The 16,498-nt window shown below is 43.8% G+C and overlaps 1 protein-coding gene across 1 annotated transcript in view; it reads right to left on the reverse strand.

The window, feature by feature from the left end:
* Positions 1-16,498, reverse strand: part of LOC111979053 (thymocyte selection-associated high mobility group box) — a 110,167-nt gene that overhangs the window by 11,469 nt on the left and 82,200 nt on the right. Inside the window, 5 exon segments of the mRNA XM_070449035.1 lie at positions 9,164-9,424; positions 9,426-9,545; positions 9,547-9,585; positions 9,839-9,919; positions 12,976-13,203. Of these exon segments, the coding sequence (XP_070305136.1) occupies positions 9,164-9,424; positions 9,426-9,545; positions 9,547-9,585; positions 9,839-9,919; positions 12,976-13,203 (729 nt within the window).

The raw sequence follows: 16,498 nt of genomic DNA on the forward strand, positions 1-16,498 counted from the left end.
TGTCGCTCACGGTGTGGTCTGCCTGGGCGGAGATGGGTTGTGGCCATATTGAATCCTCTTGCAGCCAAGTAACTTGTCATGGCAAATAACTGTCAGAGTGAGTGAGAGTGACTTTCCTACCCGTTGCCGCCGACTTCGGGGCTGCAGCTATTTCGCTGGTGGCCCGGCGTCGAGGACTCGCTGCCGCTGGGGCCACTGTTCCGACACCCAGCTTCCTTGTCAGGTTGGGAGCTGGGCCGGGTGCCGGATAGCACCGCTGATACCTGTAGTGGGCACATGGGATGGTTGGAAATGGGGAACGTCTCCATGCCCATGGCACACGGGACGAGTCAGGTGATCATGTGATCTGGCAGATTCCTCGACTGGAGGAGGAACTCACCTAGGAAAAGCTGAGTGAAGTCTAGCAATTGGATGACGCTTACCAGGCTTGTCCTCAGTCGCTTGATACGTCTGCATACAGTTAGAGTCGGATTTCACCGGTATACTATGCCAGTTTGGGGTTATCCTCCAAGGTCATCACGACGGGTGCCAAAGAGCTGAAATGTGCTTGACCGCAATCCAATTCCTAGTTTAGGGCAACAGCCTCGTTGGTTCTTATCTTCCGAGGTTTCCCGGTTAGTCACAGCAGTATTTATTTCGGAAAGTCGCACACTTAACATTGGAATGGGCAGATTCGCGCCGAAGAAGAGGGCACGAAGCGTACGCATGTTTTGTACATCTCCGAGCAGTAAATCATTGGCGGGAGAGCATGTATTGAAAATTTGAGTGTCACAAAACGTGCATTCTTAGTAGCTATGGTAGCAAAGATGTCTTATTCATGTGATGGGCGCCCATTAGCATAGGACCGGATCTCTCACCACGTGAACACCAAGAAGTTGAATTTTTCACAGGTGAAAGCTATGATTATTTGTCCTGTTCATTTGATGTGCTCACTTGTTAACTTCGAACTTTCAATCAGTGTAGATGAATGCGAGGACGGAGACAGAGTTAAAGAAGGATTTTTCAAGATAGATCTTCTGAGAAAACTGAGACATGCATTGTGTCATTTTAGAAAGGGCGTGAATTGGGCCCAGTTACAAAAAGATTTTCTATTCGTCGACATTTAGAAATGAGCGCTGTTAATGAAGATAGTCTGCCTTAGGCGCGGCCAGGTTTGAGTGTGTAAGAACTGCAACGCTGATGGAGAAGTTTGTCACGCTCCAAGGCTTCGGCTGCGGAGCACGCTGCTTCCCGTGGGAGTGTGTGGCTCCAGAAGCAGATCCGCGCGAGTCCTCTGTAGGAGTCAACATGTTCGAGAGCTCTCTGTGGAGAGGCCGCTTGGTCGCACACCCGAAACATTTGGTTTAAAGGTCGAGTCCATGGGAAAGCCGACGAAATGAGACTTCGCTGTCCTGACGGGCAAAAGTGTCTGCACACTCCACAAGGATTGGACACAGTGTAATTCGAGTACACTCTCAGGGTCCCTGTGACATGTGTCTGTAATTTGTTTAAAGCCAATAACCAGAAAGAGATCCCTCCTGCTCCGAGATATTAGTAGGCCACAATACTGAATTATGATCACTAAAGCTCTTGCTGCTTAGTGGTCTTAGATTTTTTTGTCCAGTATGTTATATGGAATACGAGTATTAAATTACATATAGCATTTTCATAAGTGTCAAAAAGAGACCGTTTTTTATCTTCGCACTCTCAATTACCATGAAGTTTGTATGGTGTAAAGAGAGTAACACATATTGCATTGTGTGCTCTATCATGACCCAGGCACCCCAGAACGTCTTGTGTTCTCGACAAGAACCATTCTGCAGTACGCCGACCATGGCCATGAGCGCTCAAAGTCACTTCTGGATGGCGGCAGAATCCGGGCATACATGAGACTAGGTATGGCAGGCTCGTCAATTCTTCGCACTATCACTCACTGCCTTGTGGCACGTTTGTCCAGATGATTTGGGAGGTATTTTGTTTGCAGATCCCATCAGCCCTGGAAATGGATATGGGCGCTGGAGGCGTAGGTGCTGCCATACTTAGAGGATCGACCACATCGAGGCTCGTGCCGGCATAAGATGGAGAGCGCTCGAGGGCTTATGCGACCCCATCTACTTCGCACGCTAAGTTCCGCAATGGGATTAAGTCTGGAGTTTTCCTGGCCATGGACCCCAAAAGTATTTGATGTGGGCTTGGTGTTCCAGAGCCCACTTAGTTATCACTTTGCTATCATGGCAAGGTGTTACTTCAGGCATGCTGGAAAAGGCATTGTTCGTCACCAAACTGTTCCTGGTTATGGCTGGGAGAAGTGAGTGCTCTTTGAGAGGATGTGTTGGTGACACGGGATTGAGGTCACATGGGGCTGTGTCTCTTGCCAAGGGGTGGAGCAAAATTGTTGAGCTCGAACGCCGCACGCCCTTGGAACTGAGAAAGCACCCGAATACAAAAGGCTTAGGGCGGGCCGGCCCCGGGTTTGGAGCCATGAAGGCGGTCTCGGGGTGAGGCACTGCTTTATCTGGATTGGCATTACTTAGAGATTCTGTGATGCGCTAAGCAAGCAATTGCTTTAACACACACGCTTGCTATCGCTAGCTCTTGGAGGTGTGTAATCCGCCGAAGTGGCCGAGAGAAGAGGGGATTGAATCAAGAGATTAAACCTAGACTGTTGAAAACCACCGCCGTCTTCAGAACAGTCCTAATCCACTGTACATGGCCTTTTGCAGAATATTCCGGTGACGCATGATGTTTTTTCTGGAGAGAATAGGCTTACTTTGTGGCTTGCCGCTGTTACACGGCTTGGAACATCTAGTTGTCATCCTAAGCCAAAAGTCTCTCCGCCTCACTGATAGGCGTGCATGATCCGCCCACTCACGCAGACATGCGCTAACCTGCTCGCGCACGCATTCCTCTTGAACAAGAGCAAGCTTGTGAGATACGCTCGCGCTCCGCGTCGGCGACTCCACAGCTGAAGTCAAGGCTATGTAGAGACGCGTGGCTGGCGCTTTGCTGGACTTTCCTTGGGACTCCTCCGCTGAGCTTACTTCCAACACAATTGAAACCGCTCTCCTTGATAGTTCGTTGATGATCCCGATACACAAGTCGGGTGTCGACTTTCACGGTGCATCTTACGGCAGAATATTCTTCCGATCAGGTAGTGTAAGCCATATGTGGCCAAAGCGATGTATTCGAATTGCGCACCATACAGTGGTTTTGGCAGGTAACAGTAATTCAGGTGTGGACCGAAGAAGAAGATAGCGCACATGGCGGCGCAAGAGCGCACCATCGCCCGTCATAACTTACTTGAAGCGGCGGTACACACGTCTGTTATCTTCGGAGTACCTCCAGAGGTCAGGAACAGTCGTGACGGAGGAGGATGACTCTCCAGCTTGCCCTCGTGGATCAACCGGAACTCACGACCTTTGTGCCTTAACTCGCAGTTATATGAATCACTTTCTGACAATGACATGATCAGTGGTCCGTTGGGGTCTGGTGGCCATATGGGAGGATTTGGAAGGTGGTTCGCAGTGGAACATCGGCGGTATTATGTGGAGGAGGTGTCCAGCTTAACATGTCTCACTTGGTGGAACAAAGAGGGACTGTTGCGCGGATATTAATTTCAATTCCAGTCGGTGCATCACTCTTCAATAACAGGTCTCTGGGAGTTATAATGCAAATTGCCCATCATACAAACTGAGGCAGCAGACTTTTGTGAAAATACATTTTTGTGTCATTTCTTCAACTAACTTTTGGGCCACTCGGATCGTATACCTGTGATGTGCACATATCTCATGTTGAATTAGTGAAGCCAAAGACTAGTAGACACCTTAATCCTCGAGAGGGAAGAGAGAGCAGCCGTTTGCATTTAACAGTGACCAATTCCAGAACAGAATTCAGACCCCTTGACTTTGTCCCACCACTCTCTTGTTTAACTCGAATCACAGCCTTATTCTAAGAAATCAGTATATACCGTTCTGATTCTCCCCCACCCTACAAGTCTACCAACAGAGCCAATACCTTACCATTAAGGACAGAAGCAAAAAAACTAGGTTTATTTAGATTTTTTTTTTGCAAATTTATAAATAAAACCCCCGGAAATATCACATTTCCACAAGTATTACCTGACCCTTTGCTATGAGACTCGAAATGGAGGTGTCTCAGGTGCATCCTGTTTCTCACATGATCATCCTTGAGATGTTTCTACAACTTGATTAGAGTCCCACTGTGGTAAATTCAATTGATTGGACATGATTTGAAAAGGCAACCTCCTATATAAGGTCCTCAGTTGACAGTGCATGTCAGAGCAAAAACGTCCATAGAGCTCCAAGACAGGATTGTGTCGAGGCACAGATCTGGGGAAGGGTACCAAAACATGTCTGCAGCATTGTAGGTCCCAAGAACACAGTGACCTCCATCATCATTGGTTTTTATTTTTAAATACATTAAAAAAATATATAAGAAGTATAGTTTGTTTTGTCAATTATGGGTATTGTGTGTAAGATTGATGAGGAAAAAATGTATTTATACCATTTTATAATGAGGCTGTAACCGCAACAAAATGTGGAAAAAGTCATGGGGTAACACATTCGGAAAGTCTGAATCTTTTTGAATGCACTGTACATACAGAATGGTTAGAATCTCACAAGTTGTTATATGGAGTCTGAGTCCACAGCAGCCAAATTCCATGACACTGATGTCTCTTACAAACCTATAACAGCCAAATCAAGTCACGTGCAGGGATGTGTAAGAACATCAGACATCTCAGGATGGTAAGTTGGTGGTTGAAGATATCCTCTAGTGGTGTGGGGGCTGTGCTTTAGCAAAGTGGGTAGGGTTATATCCTGCCTGTTTTGGCCCTGTCGGGGTATCGTCGGATGGGCCACGGTGTCTCCCAACCCTCCTCTTCAGCTTCCAGTATTTATGCTGCAGTAGTTTTGTGTCGGGGGCTAGGGTCAGTCTGTTATATCTGGAGTATTTCTCCTGTCTTATCCGGTGTCCTGTGTGAATTTAAGTATGCTCTCTCTAATTCTCTCTCTTTCTCTCTTTTTCTCTCTCTCTTTCTTACTTTCTTTCTTTCTTTCTTTCTCTCTCTCGGAGGACCTGAGCCCTAGGACCTTGCCTCAGAACTACCTGGCCTGATGACTCCTTGCTGTCCCCAGTCCACCTGGCCGTGCTGCTGCTCCAGTTTCAACTGTTCTGCCTGCGGCTATGGAATCCTGACCTGTTCACCAGACGTGCTACCTTGTCCCAGACCTGCTGTTTTCAACTCTCTGGAGACAGCAGGAGCAGTAGAGATACTCTGAATGATCGGCTATGAAAAGCCAACTGACATTTTACTCCTGAGGTGCTGACCTGCTGCACCCTCTACAACCACTGTGATTATTATTATTTGACCCTGCTGGTCATCTATGAACATTTGAACATCTTGGCCATGTTCTGTTATAATCTCCACCCAGCACAGCCAGAAGAGGACTGGTCACCCCTTATAGCCTGGTTCCTCTCTAGGTTTCTTCCTAGGTTCTGGCCTTTCTAGGGAGTTTTTCCTAGCCACCGTGCTTCTACACCTGCATTGCTTGCTGTTTGGGGTTTTAGGCTGGGTTTCTGTACAGCACTTTGTGACATCAGCTGATGTAAGAAGGGCTTCATAAATACATTTGATTGATTGATATAACTTGGATAACTGATCCGTGGATACTATGGATGGGAAAGTATTGTAGAATTCTCTATAGCAGTACTGTACACAGATACACTATATAAGAATCTGTGAATTAAATATTCACCACCCATGTTAAGTTATAGTATGACACAAATAGGCTCTGATAGACATGAGTGCATCCTAAGTGCTCCTGGGGTGCTGCTCTGCCGTAGTCCCTGTKCTGCACCCAGCCTGTCTGTGTCAGGTTGGATACTGCAACTACAAAAAATTAAGAATATCCATGCAAATGGACCAATAAAGCAAGTATTSTAGTATCCTCAATGTACGAGTTGGTTTTTGGACGGAGCTGCCCTGTAGAGAGTCCATGGTAGAACTGAGTGTACTCTGAGGAGGTGGACCCTAGCTAGCTGGGGTAGGGGGAGAGACAGAAGGTGGGAAGTAAGAAAGTAGTTATTTTAATTATGGGAGCAGATATTTTAATGTTGGTGTTTCTTGAGAGCTTTTTACTTTTCTCTTCTTTCCTGTGGGACGACACAGGTAGGAGCTGGACAGCATTAGAGGAGCAGAACGAAGAGGAGAGAGAGAGAGAGAGAGAAGAGAGAGCAGAGGAGAGAGAGAGAGAGAGAGAGAGGAGAGAGAGAGAGAGCGTATGAAAGGGAAGTTAATCTGGGCGCTACGCTACAAAAACCCTTCTCTAAAAGAGAGGGGACAGATGAGGGGCACAGGCCAGGTGGCTGAGTTTCTCTTCCGCCCCTCTCTCAGACTTCGTGGCAGCCTATTCAGGCATTGTTCCACAAATTCTTCTCCTTCACTCCATCACAAAGGCCCCATCTGCCCCTTTTGTATCTCTCTCTTTCCCTCCCTCTCCCCCTTTCCCCCACCTCCTCATACCCCCCTTCCCCTACTCTCTTAGCTCAGGGGAAAAGTTTCAGCCCTGATTTTTTTTTGTTTGCGCTCTCTCTCTAACAAAATATGCAAAATTGAGCGAGGAAGGATTATTACTCCCCGCGGGATTTAAAAGTCCCCAATAAAAGAGGGATCTGAGCGCTGGGGGCTTAGTGGCAACCAAACCCAAACCTCCGTTTAACCATTCTTCCCCTATTTTCTCCACGGACTGACACAGCCATACAGGCAGCCCCATACAGGCAGCCCCATACAGGCAGCTCATCTCAAATTGGACTTCAGACAAATTCATATTCTAATCCGTATGAAGACTTAGGCACCCCTCCACAACCTCCTCCCCCTCTCCTCAAATAAATGTTCGATCAGCCACAGCAACAGTTCATTTGCCTGCTGAGCAGAGATAAAGAGACAAATGGCAGTTCCTCTCTTTAAAAAAAACAACAACGATTCCCACAATGCTTACTGAATACCTAGAGTCCACAATCTCAAAGCTACAGCATAAAGACACTRTCTTTCCGTTATGTTCTTCTAAGAAGGTTAAGTCATCTAACACATTGGACAGGTGAGAGTGGTAGGACACAGTCTAATCTCTCGTGGACACTGGACAGACTACGTAAACATAACCAAATTCCGTGAGCTTTTAGTTCTGGGTTAACCGAGATTAGACACAGTCAAACTACCAGGATAGGTTGAGTAGCCTTTTCTATATTGATATAACTCGTCTAGGACGTGAGTGGCATAGAGAGTTAGGCTTGAAAGCCACATCACAGTAAAAAATGATAATTCACCCCATCGCCTTTACCTAGAATCTCCCACAAACCCTCCCACGGGTCCTGTGTTGCTCAGTTGAGCACGGCGCTTGCAACGGCAGGGTTTGGGTTCGATTCCCACAGGGGACCAGTATGAAAATGTATGCACTCACTACTGTAAGTTGCTCTGGATAAGAGCGTCTGCTAAATGACTCAAACGTAAATGTTGTTTTGTTGTTCATTCTAGGTAACACGGACAGGAAATCAGAAGGTATGTTTCTTTCTCACTGAAGAGGTCTGTCACCTGTTCCCCTGGATAGATTTTTMCATAACGACCTGGTCCCCTTATCAAACTAATGTCCGTCTCAAATGACACCAACCTATTGAGCTCTGGCCAAAAGTAGTACACTATAGGGAATAGACAGTGGGGTGTGTTAGATGTGTCCCTCCCACAGTCCTCTCTCTAACACAACTGTTCTGTGGTTGTTGATTGGTATATTCATTCTTTTCTTTGTTTGTTGGTGTGTTTGTATTTTATTTCCAGGACAATGCACAACTTCTCTGTTGCATTAGTGAGGAAATTAGCCCATTGAGTTCCATTTTGTATTCTTGTATGTATTCTCTATATATATGAGAGAGAGAGAGAGAGAGAGAGAGAGAGAGAGAGAGAGAGAGAGAGAGATGCTCTTCCAATCTGTGTTGTTGACTAGCCTCTACAGAGAACTCATCTCATTTCCTGTGTGTGTGTCCTGTCCTGTCTGCTAGACTGGCTTCATCAGATAGCCCTGCCTGCCTGGCGTTTTGTCTCCACCACTGATGCATTCATCAATCTCAATGTGCTGCTGTTGGCGTCCTTATATCACATCATCAGCCTAATGCATTTGTTTATTACTGGGAGAAAATGGAAAATGGGGGATTGTGTGTGTGTGTTAGGGATGGCACAATTACCATATAACCTACGGTTATGGATAAAGACCGTCATGAAAATAAAACAACCTTCGTAACCATTTCAAAATATACCCAACAACATTTTGTGAGGGGGAGGACCAGCTGACTGAAGATGGGACAGCCGGGCMTCTGTGTGGTTGAGGCCATTTCTGGTATAACATGGACTCTTAACAACATGATGAAACTTTGTTGCCCCTTGCTGAAAAATGCAAGGTGTTGTAGCAAGCGATGAATAGAATGGAATAAACTCATGGGTACACTTGCRATGGTTGCCTGATATTGTGATGGAATAATTTCCTTGGTAATGTAGAATGTTCATTCAAATGATGTTAACTGATGTGGCTCATGCAATGAAATTTATTTTTTGTCATGTCAGTTGAGTTGAATCAACAAATAACAGCATAGATTGATGGGTACACTTCCTGCTTTTACTTCCTGCTTTGCTCCTATGGGTACAGTCGCAATGGCCACCAGTCCACCCATTATGCCATCATTGACTTGAATGGGATTCCCATTCTATTTCTATGGCAGCACATGCGGACAGAAGCGGAGGAAAGGAGAAAATGTGAAGAAGAAAATAATTGTGTGTGTGTGTGTGTGTACAGTATCAGGCTGGCAGATATGAATACATCCTGGCATCCTACATCCTGGCTTGCCCTCAATCTCTGCCCTGAGGGAACATGAAGGGACCGGATGTGATTGTAAATACCATGAATCATATACAGTATAACATCCTCATCAACCCATAAAACACACACACACCACTTACACTCTCCATTTGATGTGGTTGCATCACGTATGCATGTTTATGTGAGTGTGTGTAACTGTACATTGTAGGTGACCATGTTTAAGCGTATTACCGCAATATGCATAATATGTACAGTGTGGAACTCACCTGGGCCATGAKTGTGTGTTTGTGTGTTGAACTCACCTGGGCCATGGAGGGCGAGTGCAGAGACAGCGGGTGTCCACCGAGCTGTTGCTGGTGGTGCATTCCTAGATGAGAGTGGGAGTGGAGGGGTGGGCTGATCTGGAGGGGAGGAGTTGTCGCCGCCGCCATGCTGCCCAGAGACACTCCACCTGGATGGGGTCCACTGGCCCGGGGGGCCACCCCCCTGGAGAGACCCTGGAGGGGGGACAGGTGGGGGCTGAGGCCGGCCTGGTGCTGCTGGGACTGCTGTTGCTGGTGTGGGGGTGGGGTGGTGGCTCTGGTTGGTGGTAGGGTGGCTCATGTAAGAGGCTGGGGTGGGAGTGATGGCGTGGAGGTGCTGCTGGCCTGATCCGGGGAACACGAGGGGCTTGGGCCCCAGCAATAGAGGAGGCCTGGGACACCTTGACATCACCTGGATCAATTGTAACTTCTGGAAGGAGGGGAGAGAGAGAGTAGAGGAGAGAGAGAGAGAGAGACGAGAGAGAGAGAGAGATGAGAGAGAGGATAAGAGAGAGGAGAGAGAGAGTAGAAGAGAGAGAGAGAGAGAGCAGAAGACAGATTGGAAAGAGGGTAAAAGAGATGTAACAGTGTTACCTTATCAAGAGTCATACAGTCATTAGAGAATCAAACTGACCACACGCTCATGAAGACTTATGTTCATGTCTGGGTCCCTACCTGTGAGACCAGGCTTGCTCTGTATGCAGCCAGCTGCTTCAGGTACTCCTTCTTGGCAGTCTCTGTCTTCTTTTTGTACACCTATAAAAACACCAAGAAAGAACAGTAAACATTTGCACTTTGGTTGCCCTTTTTTTTTTTTTTTTAAATGGGGTTAGTGTTTTTGTCATATGAATGTGTTATAATGTTTCATAAAGCATAATAGCTGTAGTTGGGGCATCTGGATAATACTCAAAAGGTTCCCATTTTATACAGGACTAGATTGTTCCTCTTCACTATCCATCCATCTGTCTGTCTTTGCCTGTCTGTCTGGGTGTCATTATTTACCGATAATAAATCTGGTCTCTCTCCAGGAAGAACATTGTCCTGTCCTCAGACAGACATCCACCCTCATTCCTCCACCCTCACACACCCCTCTGGAGGTGTGTGCGTGTTTGCATAAGAATGTGTTTCTGTGTGTGCGCGTGTGTGTAATAGGACAATAGCACTTACTACAATAGAATAAATATGTAAAAGCTTGCTCTTCTATTTTCTTATGTCAAGAGGTCATTTGTTAGTCGAAACACACAGTAGCATGATTCACAGTAGCAGAGCCACAGGACCAGGGAGAGCCAATGACTTCTACTGTGAAACTGTGAAAAGGTTTGAAATTCCAAATTAAAACAAATAGCATTTTTGTGAGGACAATAAAGTTTTATTCTAATCTAATTAATATATTCTAATCTATTCTATAGCATCAGTGTTTAATGAAGTCGAACAAGGAAATGTACAGTACAGTCTCGCATTTTGGCCCTTTGTTCTGCAACCAAACAATCATGTTCTGCACTTTACCAACAACTTCAAACACCACTAATTTAGAAAAAAAAGGTTGATTTGTCCTGTATTTCAGTCAGACATGACAACCAGTCACGTTGCGCTAATGAAAAGATATACACTGCCTTCAGAAAGTACTTACAAACTCTTGACATTCCCACATGTTGTTGTGTTACAGCCTGAAATTAACATGGATTACATTGAGATATTTTGTCACTGGCCTACACACAATACACCATAATGTCAAAGTAGAATGATGTTTTTCGAAATTTTTCAAATTMTTAAAAAATGCAGGGCTGAAATGTCTTGAGTCAACAAGTATTCAATCCCTTTTATAGCAAGCCTACATAAGTTCAGAAGTAAACACAAGTCACATAATAAGTTGCATGGACTCACTCTGTGTGCAATAAGTGTTTAACATGATTTTTGAATGACTACCTCATCTCTGTACCCCACACATACAATTATCTGTAAGGTCTCTCAGTTGTGCAGTGAATTTCAAACACATTCAACCACAAAGACCAGGGAGGTTTTCCAATGCCTCGCAAAGAAGGGCACCTATTGGTAGATGGGTTAAAAAAAGGAGACATTGAACATACCTTTGAGCAWGGTGAAGCTATTAATTACACTTTGATCAATACACCCAGTCACAACAAAGATAGAGGCGTCCTTCCTAACTCAGTTGCAGGAGAGGAAGGAAACCGCTCAGGGATTTCACCATGAGGCCAATGGTGACTTTAAAACAGTTACAGAGTTTAATGGCTTTGATAAGAGAACTGAGGATGGATCAACAACATTGTATTTACTCCACAATACTAACATCATTGACAGTGTTAGGGGTGTGTACGGGAGGCGAAGTCAGGTGCAGGAGAGCAGAGTGTAGTAAACAGACGCACTTTAATTCCGGTCCAAAAACAACAGCACATAAAAACATAAACGTGCCAAAAACACGGAACATAACAAAAGTGTGGCGCCTGACAATATCCACATAACAATAAACAATTACACACAAAGACATGGAGGGGAACAAAGGACTAAATACATGCAGTGTGATTATGGAATGAAAACCAGGTGTGTATGTAACAAGACAAAACAAATGGACATATGAGAAATGGAGCGGCGATGGCTAGAAAGCCGTTGACGTCGATCGCCGATCGCCGAACGAACAAGTAGAGGAGCCGTGACAGACAGAGTGAAAAGCAGGAAGCCTGTACAACAAGGCGCTGAAGTAATACTGCAAAAAATGTGGCAAAGCAATTCGCTTTTAGTTCTGAATACAGTGTTATGTTTGGGGCAAATCCAATACAACACTTTACAGAGCAGCACTCTCCATATTTTCAAGCATCGTGGTGGCTGCATCAGTTTATACTTGTAATCATTAAGGACTGCAGAGTTTTTCAGTAACTAAAATAAATGGAATAGAGCTAAGCACAGGCAAAATCCTAGAGGAAAACCTGGTTCAGTCTGCTTTCCACCAGACACTGGGCGATGAATTCACCTTTCAGCAGGACAATAACCTAAAACACAAGGCCAAATCTACACTKRAGTTAATTACCAAGAAGACATTGAATGTTCCTGTTTTGACTTAAGTCTACTTGAAAATCTATTGCAAGACATGAAAATGGTTGTCTTGTAATCATCAACAACCAATTTGACAGAGCTTGAAGAATTTTGAAAAGAATAATGGGCAAATGTTGCACAATCCAGGTTTGGAAAGCTCTTTTGAGACTTACCCAGAAAGACACAGCTGTAATCACTTTGTCAATATGCGGTATTGTGTGTAGATGGGTGAGAAAAACAATCAATTTAATCMTTTTATAATTCAGGCTGTAACACAACAAAATGTGGAATAAGTCAAGGGGTATGAATACTTYKTGAAGGCCCAGTATGTCATAAGGATGTAGTAGCCTACTGGTGATGTAAACACTTCTCCAATAGTTGCTGAGATTTGATATTTTGCACAGCCAAGACGAGACGTAGGCCAATGTCATAGGCCTATGGTCAACCAGTCATATTTCTCAAATCCTTCCAGGCTAAATTCCAGCTAGAACAATGGGCCACCTACTTTTAAAAAAGTGTGCTTTTGATGAAAAGCTACAAAATTAWATAGCTGTATTAGACTGATAGATGGTCATTTTGTCAAATTTGTGAGGATCTCCATGCTCATTAGTTGCTCATTCAACATTTCTGCTACTTCAATCAAGCCTGTTTTAAATGTTTTTATTCATGTAGGCTACACTGTTCTGCAAATGTCCCGCTAAATCCTCCTTTTGTCCCACATTTAGGTATTTTAAATGTGGTCACCCTAACTATAGGTGTWATACCTGTTTCTGTTCCTCTCCAAGGCCGTCCCACATGGAGGCCACTATYTTGGATACCTCTCCAAAAGTAGCATTGGGGTTGGATCCCTTGATGGCTGCCTGGGTGTCTCTGAAGAACAGAGCGTAGGCAGAAACTGGCTTCGAGGGTTCGTTGGGATCCTTCTTCTTCTTCTTCTTGGGKGTCTTGGGTTTTTTGGGCGTCTCGACCGCTGCCGGTCGCTTCTCTGCCTGCTGGGAGGAGAGATAGAAATGGTCAGACTAAATGGGTTTCTGGAGAGAGAAGAATTAGTGTGGAATCGGTGTAATTGATTGATTTGATGATGGAACAGGATGGAAATGAAGGGTGAATATGCTAAACATACTGTAGGGGCCCAGACTTTTCCTGACAATAGGAGCTGAGCAGGAAAATGTAAAACTCATACTGTATGCTACCTAACGTACACTGTAAAACCAAGTGTTTTGGATCTGAACATATAACTAGACACTTTTCTGGAACACTTTTTAAACGCGGCAAGACATTTAGTACTTCAATGAAAATGCGTCACAGTGTTTAGATTGTAAAAAAATTGTGTGTGTGATTCTAGCTTTAAGATTCTAGCTTTAATATCTCAAATATTTTTCATTGTGCTCCTAAATGTCTTTGTGTGCGCACATGTGCTCCTTGTAAAAAAGGTCAGCGTAGAGCCCTGCGATTGAAAATATATATATTTTTCCTGTTCAGCTGAAATKTAGGTAAGGTGACAGACAACACTGATCTGAATAAAAGRCATGTAAAGTCACATCAATTTATATTGACTAAATGCACTCTAAACGGGACCAYGGGAAGGTAAACAGTAGTGTTTAAAATCTGAACATTTAGGAGATACAGGTGTTCTGGTTGGAAACTGACCGGAAAAAGTTGACTATCATGTTTAATCTTGGATTCTAAACGCCTGTGCTTAAGATGAGAAGACTTAATGGCAAGTCTAAATGCCTTATGTTTAAACACTGATGTTTGGTTATAAATGTGTGACATATTTCATGGTTTTACAGTGTATATACCAAAAATATTGCGGAACATTCTGAAACATTTCTCTCAATTTACATGATCTTGGTCAATAGGAATGTACTGTTTGAAACAATTTGCTTTTATTGTGAGATAGTTAATATGACCCTGAGTGTGAGAGTTTGGAAACAGATAAAGAAATAGTGTCTGTATGAAAGCACCTTGACAGATGGTAGTACCGGTAGTTACAATCATGCCAGACTTTTCCTTCTCCATCACTGTGTTGAATATGTTTGTTTTATACTGATAACACAAAAATAGCCATCCAGCTGAATAGCGCACTGCACATTTCTGAAATGTTGACCTCATTCGATTTTATATTCCACTAAATTAAACATGATAATTTTCCCAGATTGTTTCATTTTCTAAAGGATTGTTATTTGCAGTTAAAACATACGGTGAAAATATGGCTGTGCAATATGGCAAAGGTGTTTGGGAAAAGTACCCTTTGGATTGATTTACATAGTATTGCATACGCATGGCAAATGGCACCAATATATTAGCAATCACATAAGCATTAAGATAGCAGCTCTCCACTGACTTCATTCTCCAAGGGAAAGGGTAAACAAATGCAATGGCGCAAAGGTTACAGATGATCACCATATACGAATGTGTTGTGTGTGTGTGTGTGTGTGTGTGTGTGTGGTGTGTGTGTGTGTGTGTGTGTGTGTGTGTGTGTGTGTGTGTGTGTGTGTGTGTGTGTGTGTGCGTGCGTGCGTGCGTGCGTGTGTGTTTGTGTTTGAATAGAATAGTGTGTGTGTGTGTGTGTGTGTGTGTGTGTGTGTGTGTGTGTGTGTGTGTGTGTGTGCGTGCGTGCGTGCGTGCGTGCGTGTGCGTGTGCGTGCGTGCGTATGTTTGTGTTTGAATAGAATAGTGGGTGTGTGTAGGGCTGTGGCAGTCATGAACTTTTGTCAGCCGGTAACTGTCATCCAAATAACTGTTGGTCTCACATTAATTGACCTTCAATTAACATAAACACGTTTAGCATCTCCGACTTCCACACACAGCCTACAAGCCACTGATGCGGCCTTTGGAACATCTACTTTTTAAAAGTCAAATAAATCCATTTAATATAGCCTACACCATCACACTAAATCCATTTAATATAGCCTACACCATCACACTAAATCCATTTAATATAGCCTACACCATCACACTAAATCCATTTCATATAGCCTACACCATCACACTAAATCCATTTCATATAGCCTACACCATCACAATAAATCCATTATTTATCTTAGGCATGTCTAAAGAAACATTATGATATGAAGAAAATGTTTTTCAGAATATTCTGAGTCGTCCTTATGTTAAGGCCTTGATCTGGCTAGGCCGTATGGCTATGGGCTACATTTGTTTATTAGCGCACAAGATTTGCTAATAATTCCCGTGGCATTATTTTATATTCTTTTATAGTAAGAAGATTTCCAAGGGAGTGTGCACATGCGGCTATTCTGTGTTGAACGGTTAACAAAGTGATCATTTGAAACAGGTCCTACTAAATGCTTAGTTTAGAGTTATTTATGCAACTTTAGTTGGGATACAAACCTTAGAAAGTATTAGAAATGAAATAATATAGCCTAAGACTGCATGAGCGACTCTAATGATGACAGGCATGATGACACTCTGCTCTGTTTCATGTGCAGGCTGCACACACTTCATCAGTCTCTAATTCACAATTTGACAAGCACTTGATAATATTCTCAGACTATTCTCAATTTAATCTGGTCTTTACAAATAGCCTACTAATATATGTGTGGAATTATTTTCTATTTAGAATGGCCCACAAAAAAAACGTCATCCGTAGCCTGCACTCTAATCGCAAATGGAGGAAGCGCTTCCCGCGGTGAGGTTTTTAATATGCCAGGTAGTAAAGCGGATTAAAGTGCTTAATTTTAAGAATTGAGCCATAAATATAGCAGACGAGAAAGATGGGATCCTCTTTTAAAAAGTGGCCAGTCAAAACTCTGCCTTATAAAAACATGTTTCACTAGGGTCTGTAGGCTATGGGCTCTCCAACCGTGTTCCAGGTGTCCTAGGCCTATAGGCTAGGCTTGGAGATATTTGGCCACTTTAGTTGTGATACAAACCTTATCAAAACATAAAGGCCTATGGGCCAGGCTACATGATGCAAGCAACTATGATTTGAAAAAGTAACAAAAAAATGCAAGCAATGTTTCTTGCCTTAGACTGCACACGCTGGGCCTCATTCACAATTGATACTATTCTCTCAACTTCATCTTGTCTTTACATAAACTACATAATATATGTGAAATTAGTTTTGACTTAGAATAGGCCATTATCATGCACCTGTCAGAACAGGGGCAAGGTGAAAAAGAATTTGAAAAAAAAGAGAATGGAGGACGCTTTTCCCGTGGTTCCTTTTCATGCCAGCCAGGTAGGCTACTCTGGTTGGAAAGCGAAAGCAATGTGTTTAATATTAGGAAAGGTGAGAAATAAATATAGTAGGCCTAGCCTATT

Source organism: Salvelinus sp. IW2-2015, linkage group LG19 (genome assembly GCF_002910315.2).
Source record: "Salvelinus sp. IW2-2015 linkage group LG19, ASM291031v2, whole genome shotgun sequence".
Classification (NCBI taxonomy): Eukaryota; Metazoa; Chordata; class Actinopteri; order Salmoniformes; family Salmonidae; genus Salvelinus; species Salvelinus sp. IW2-2015.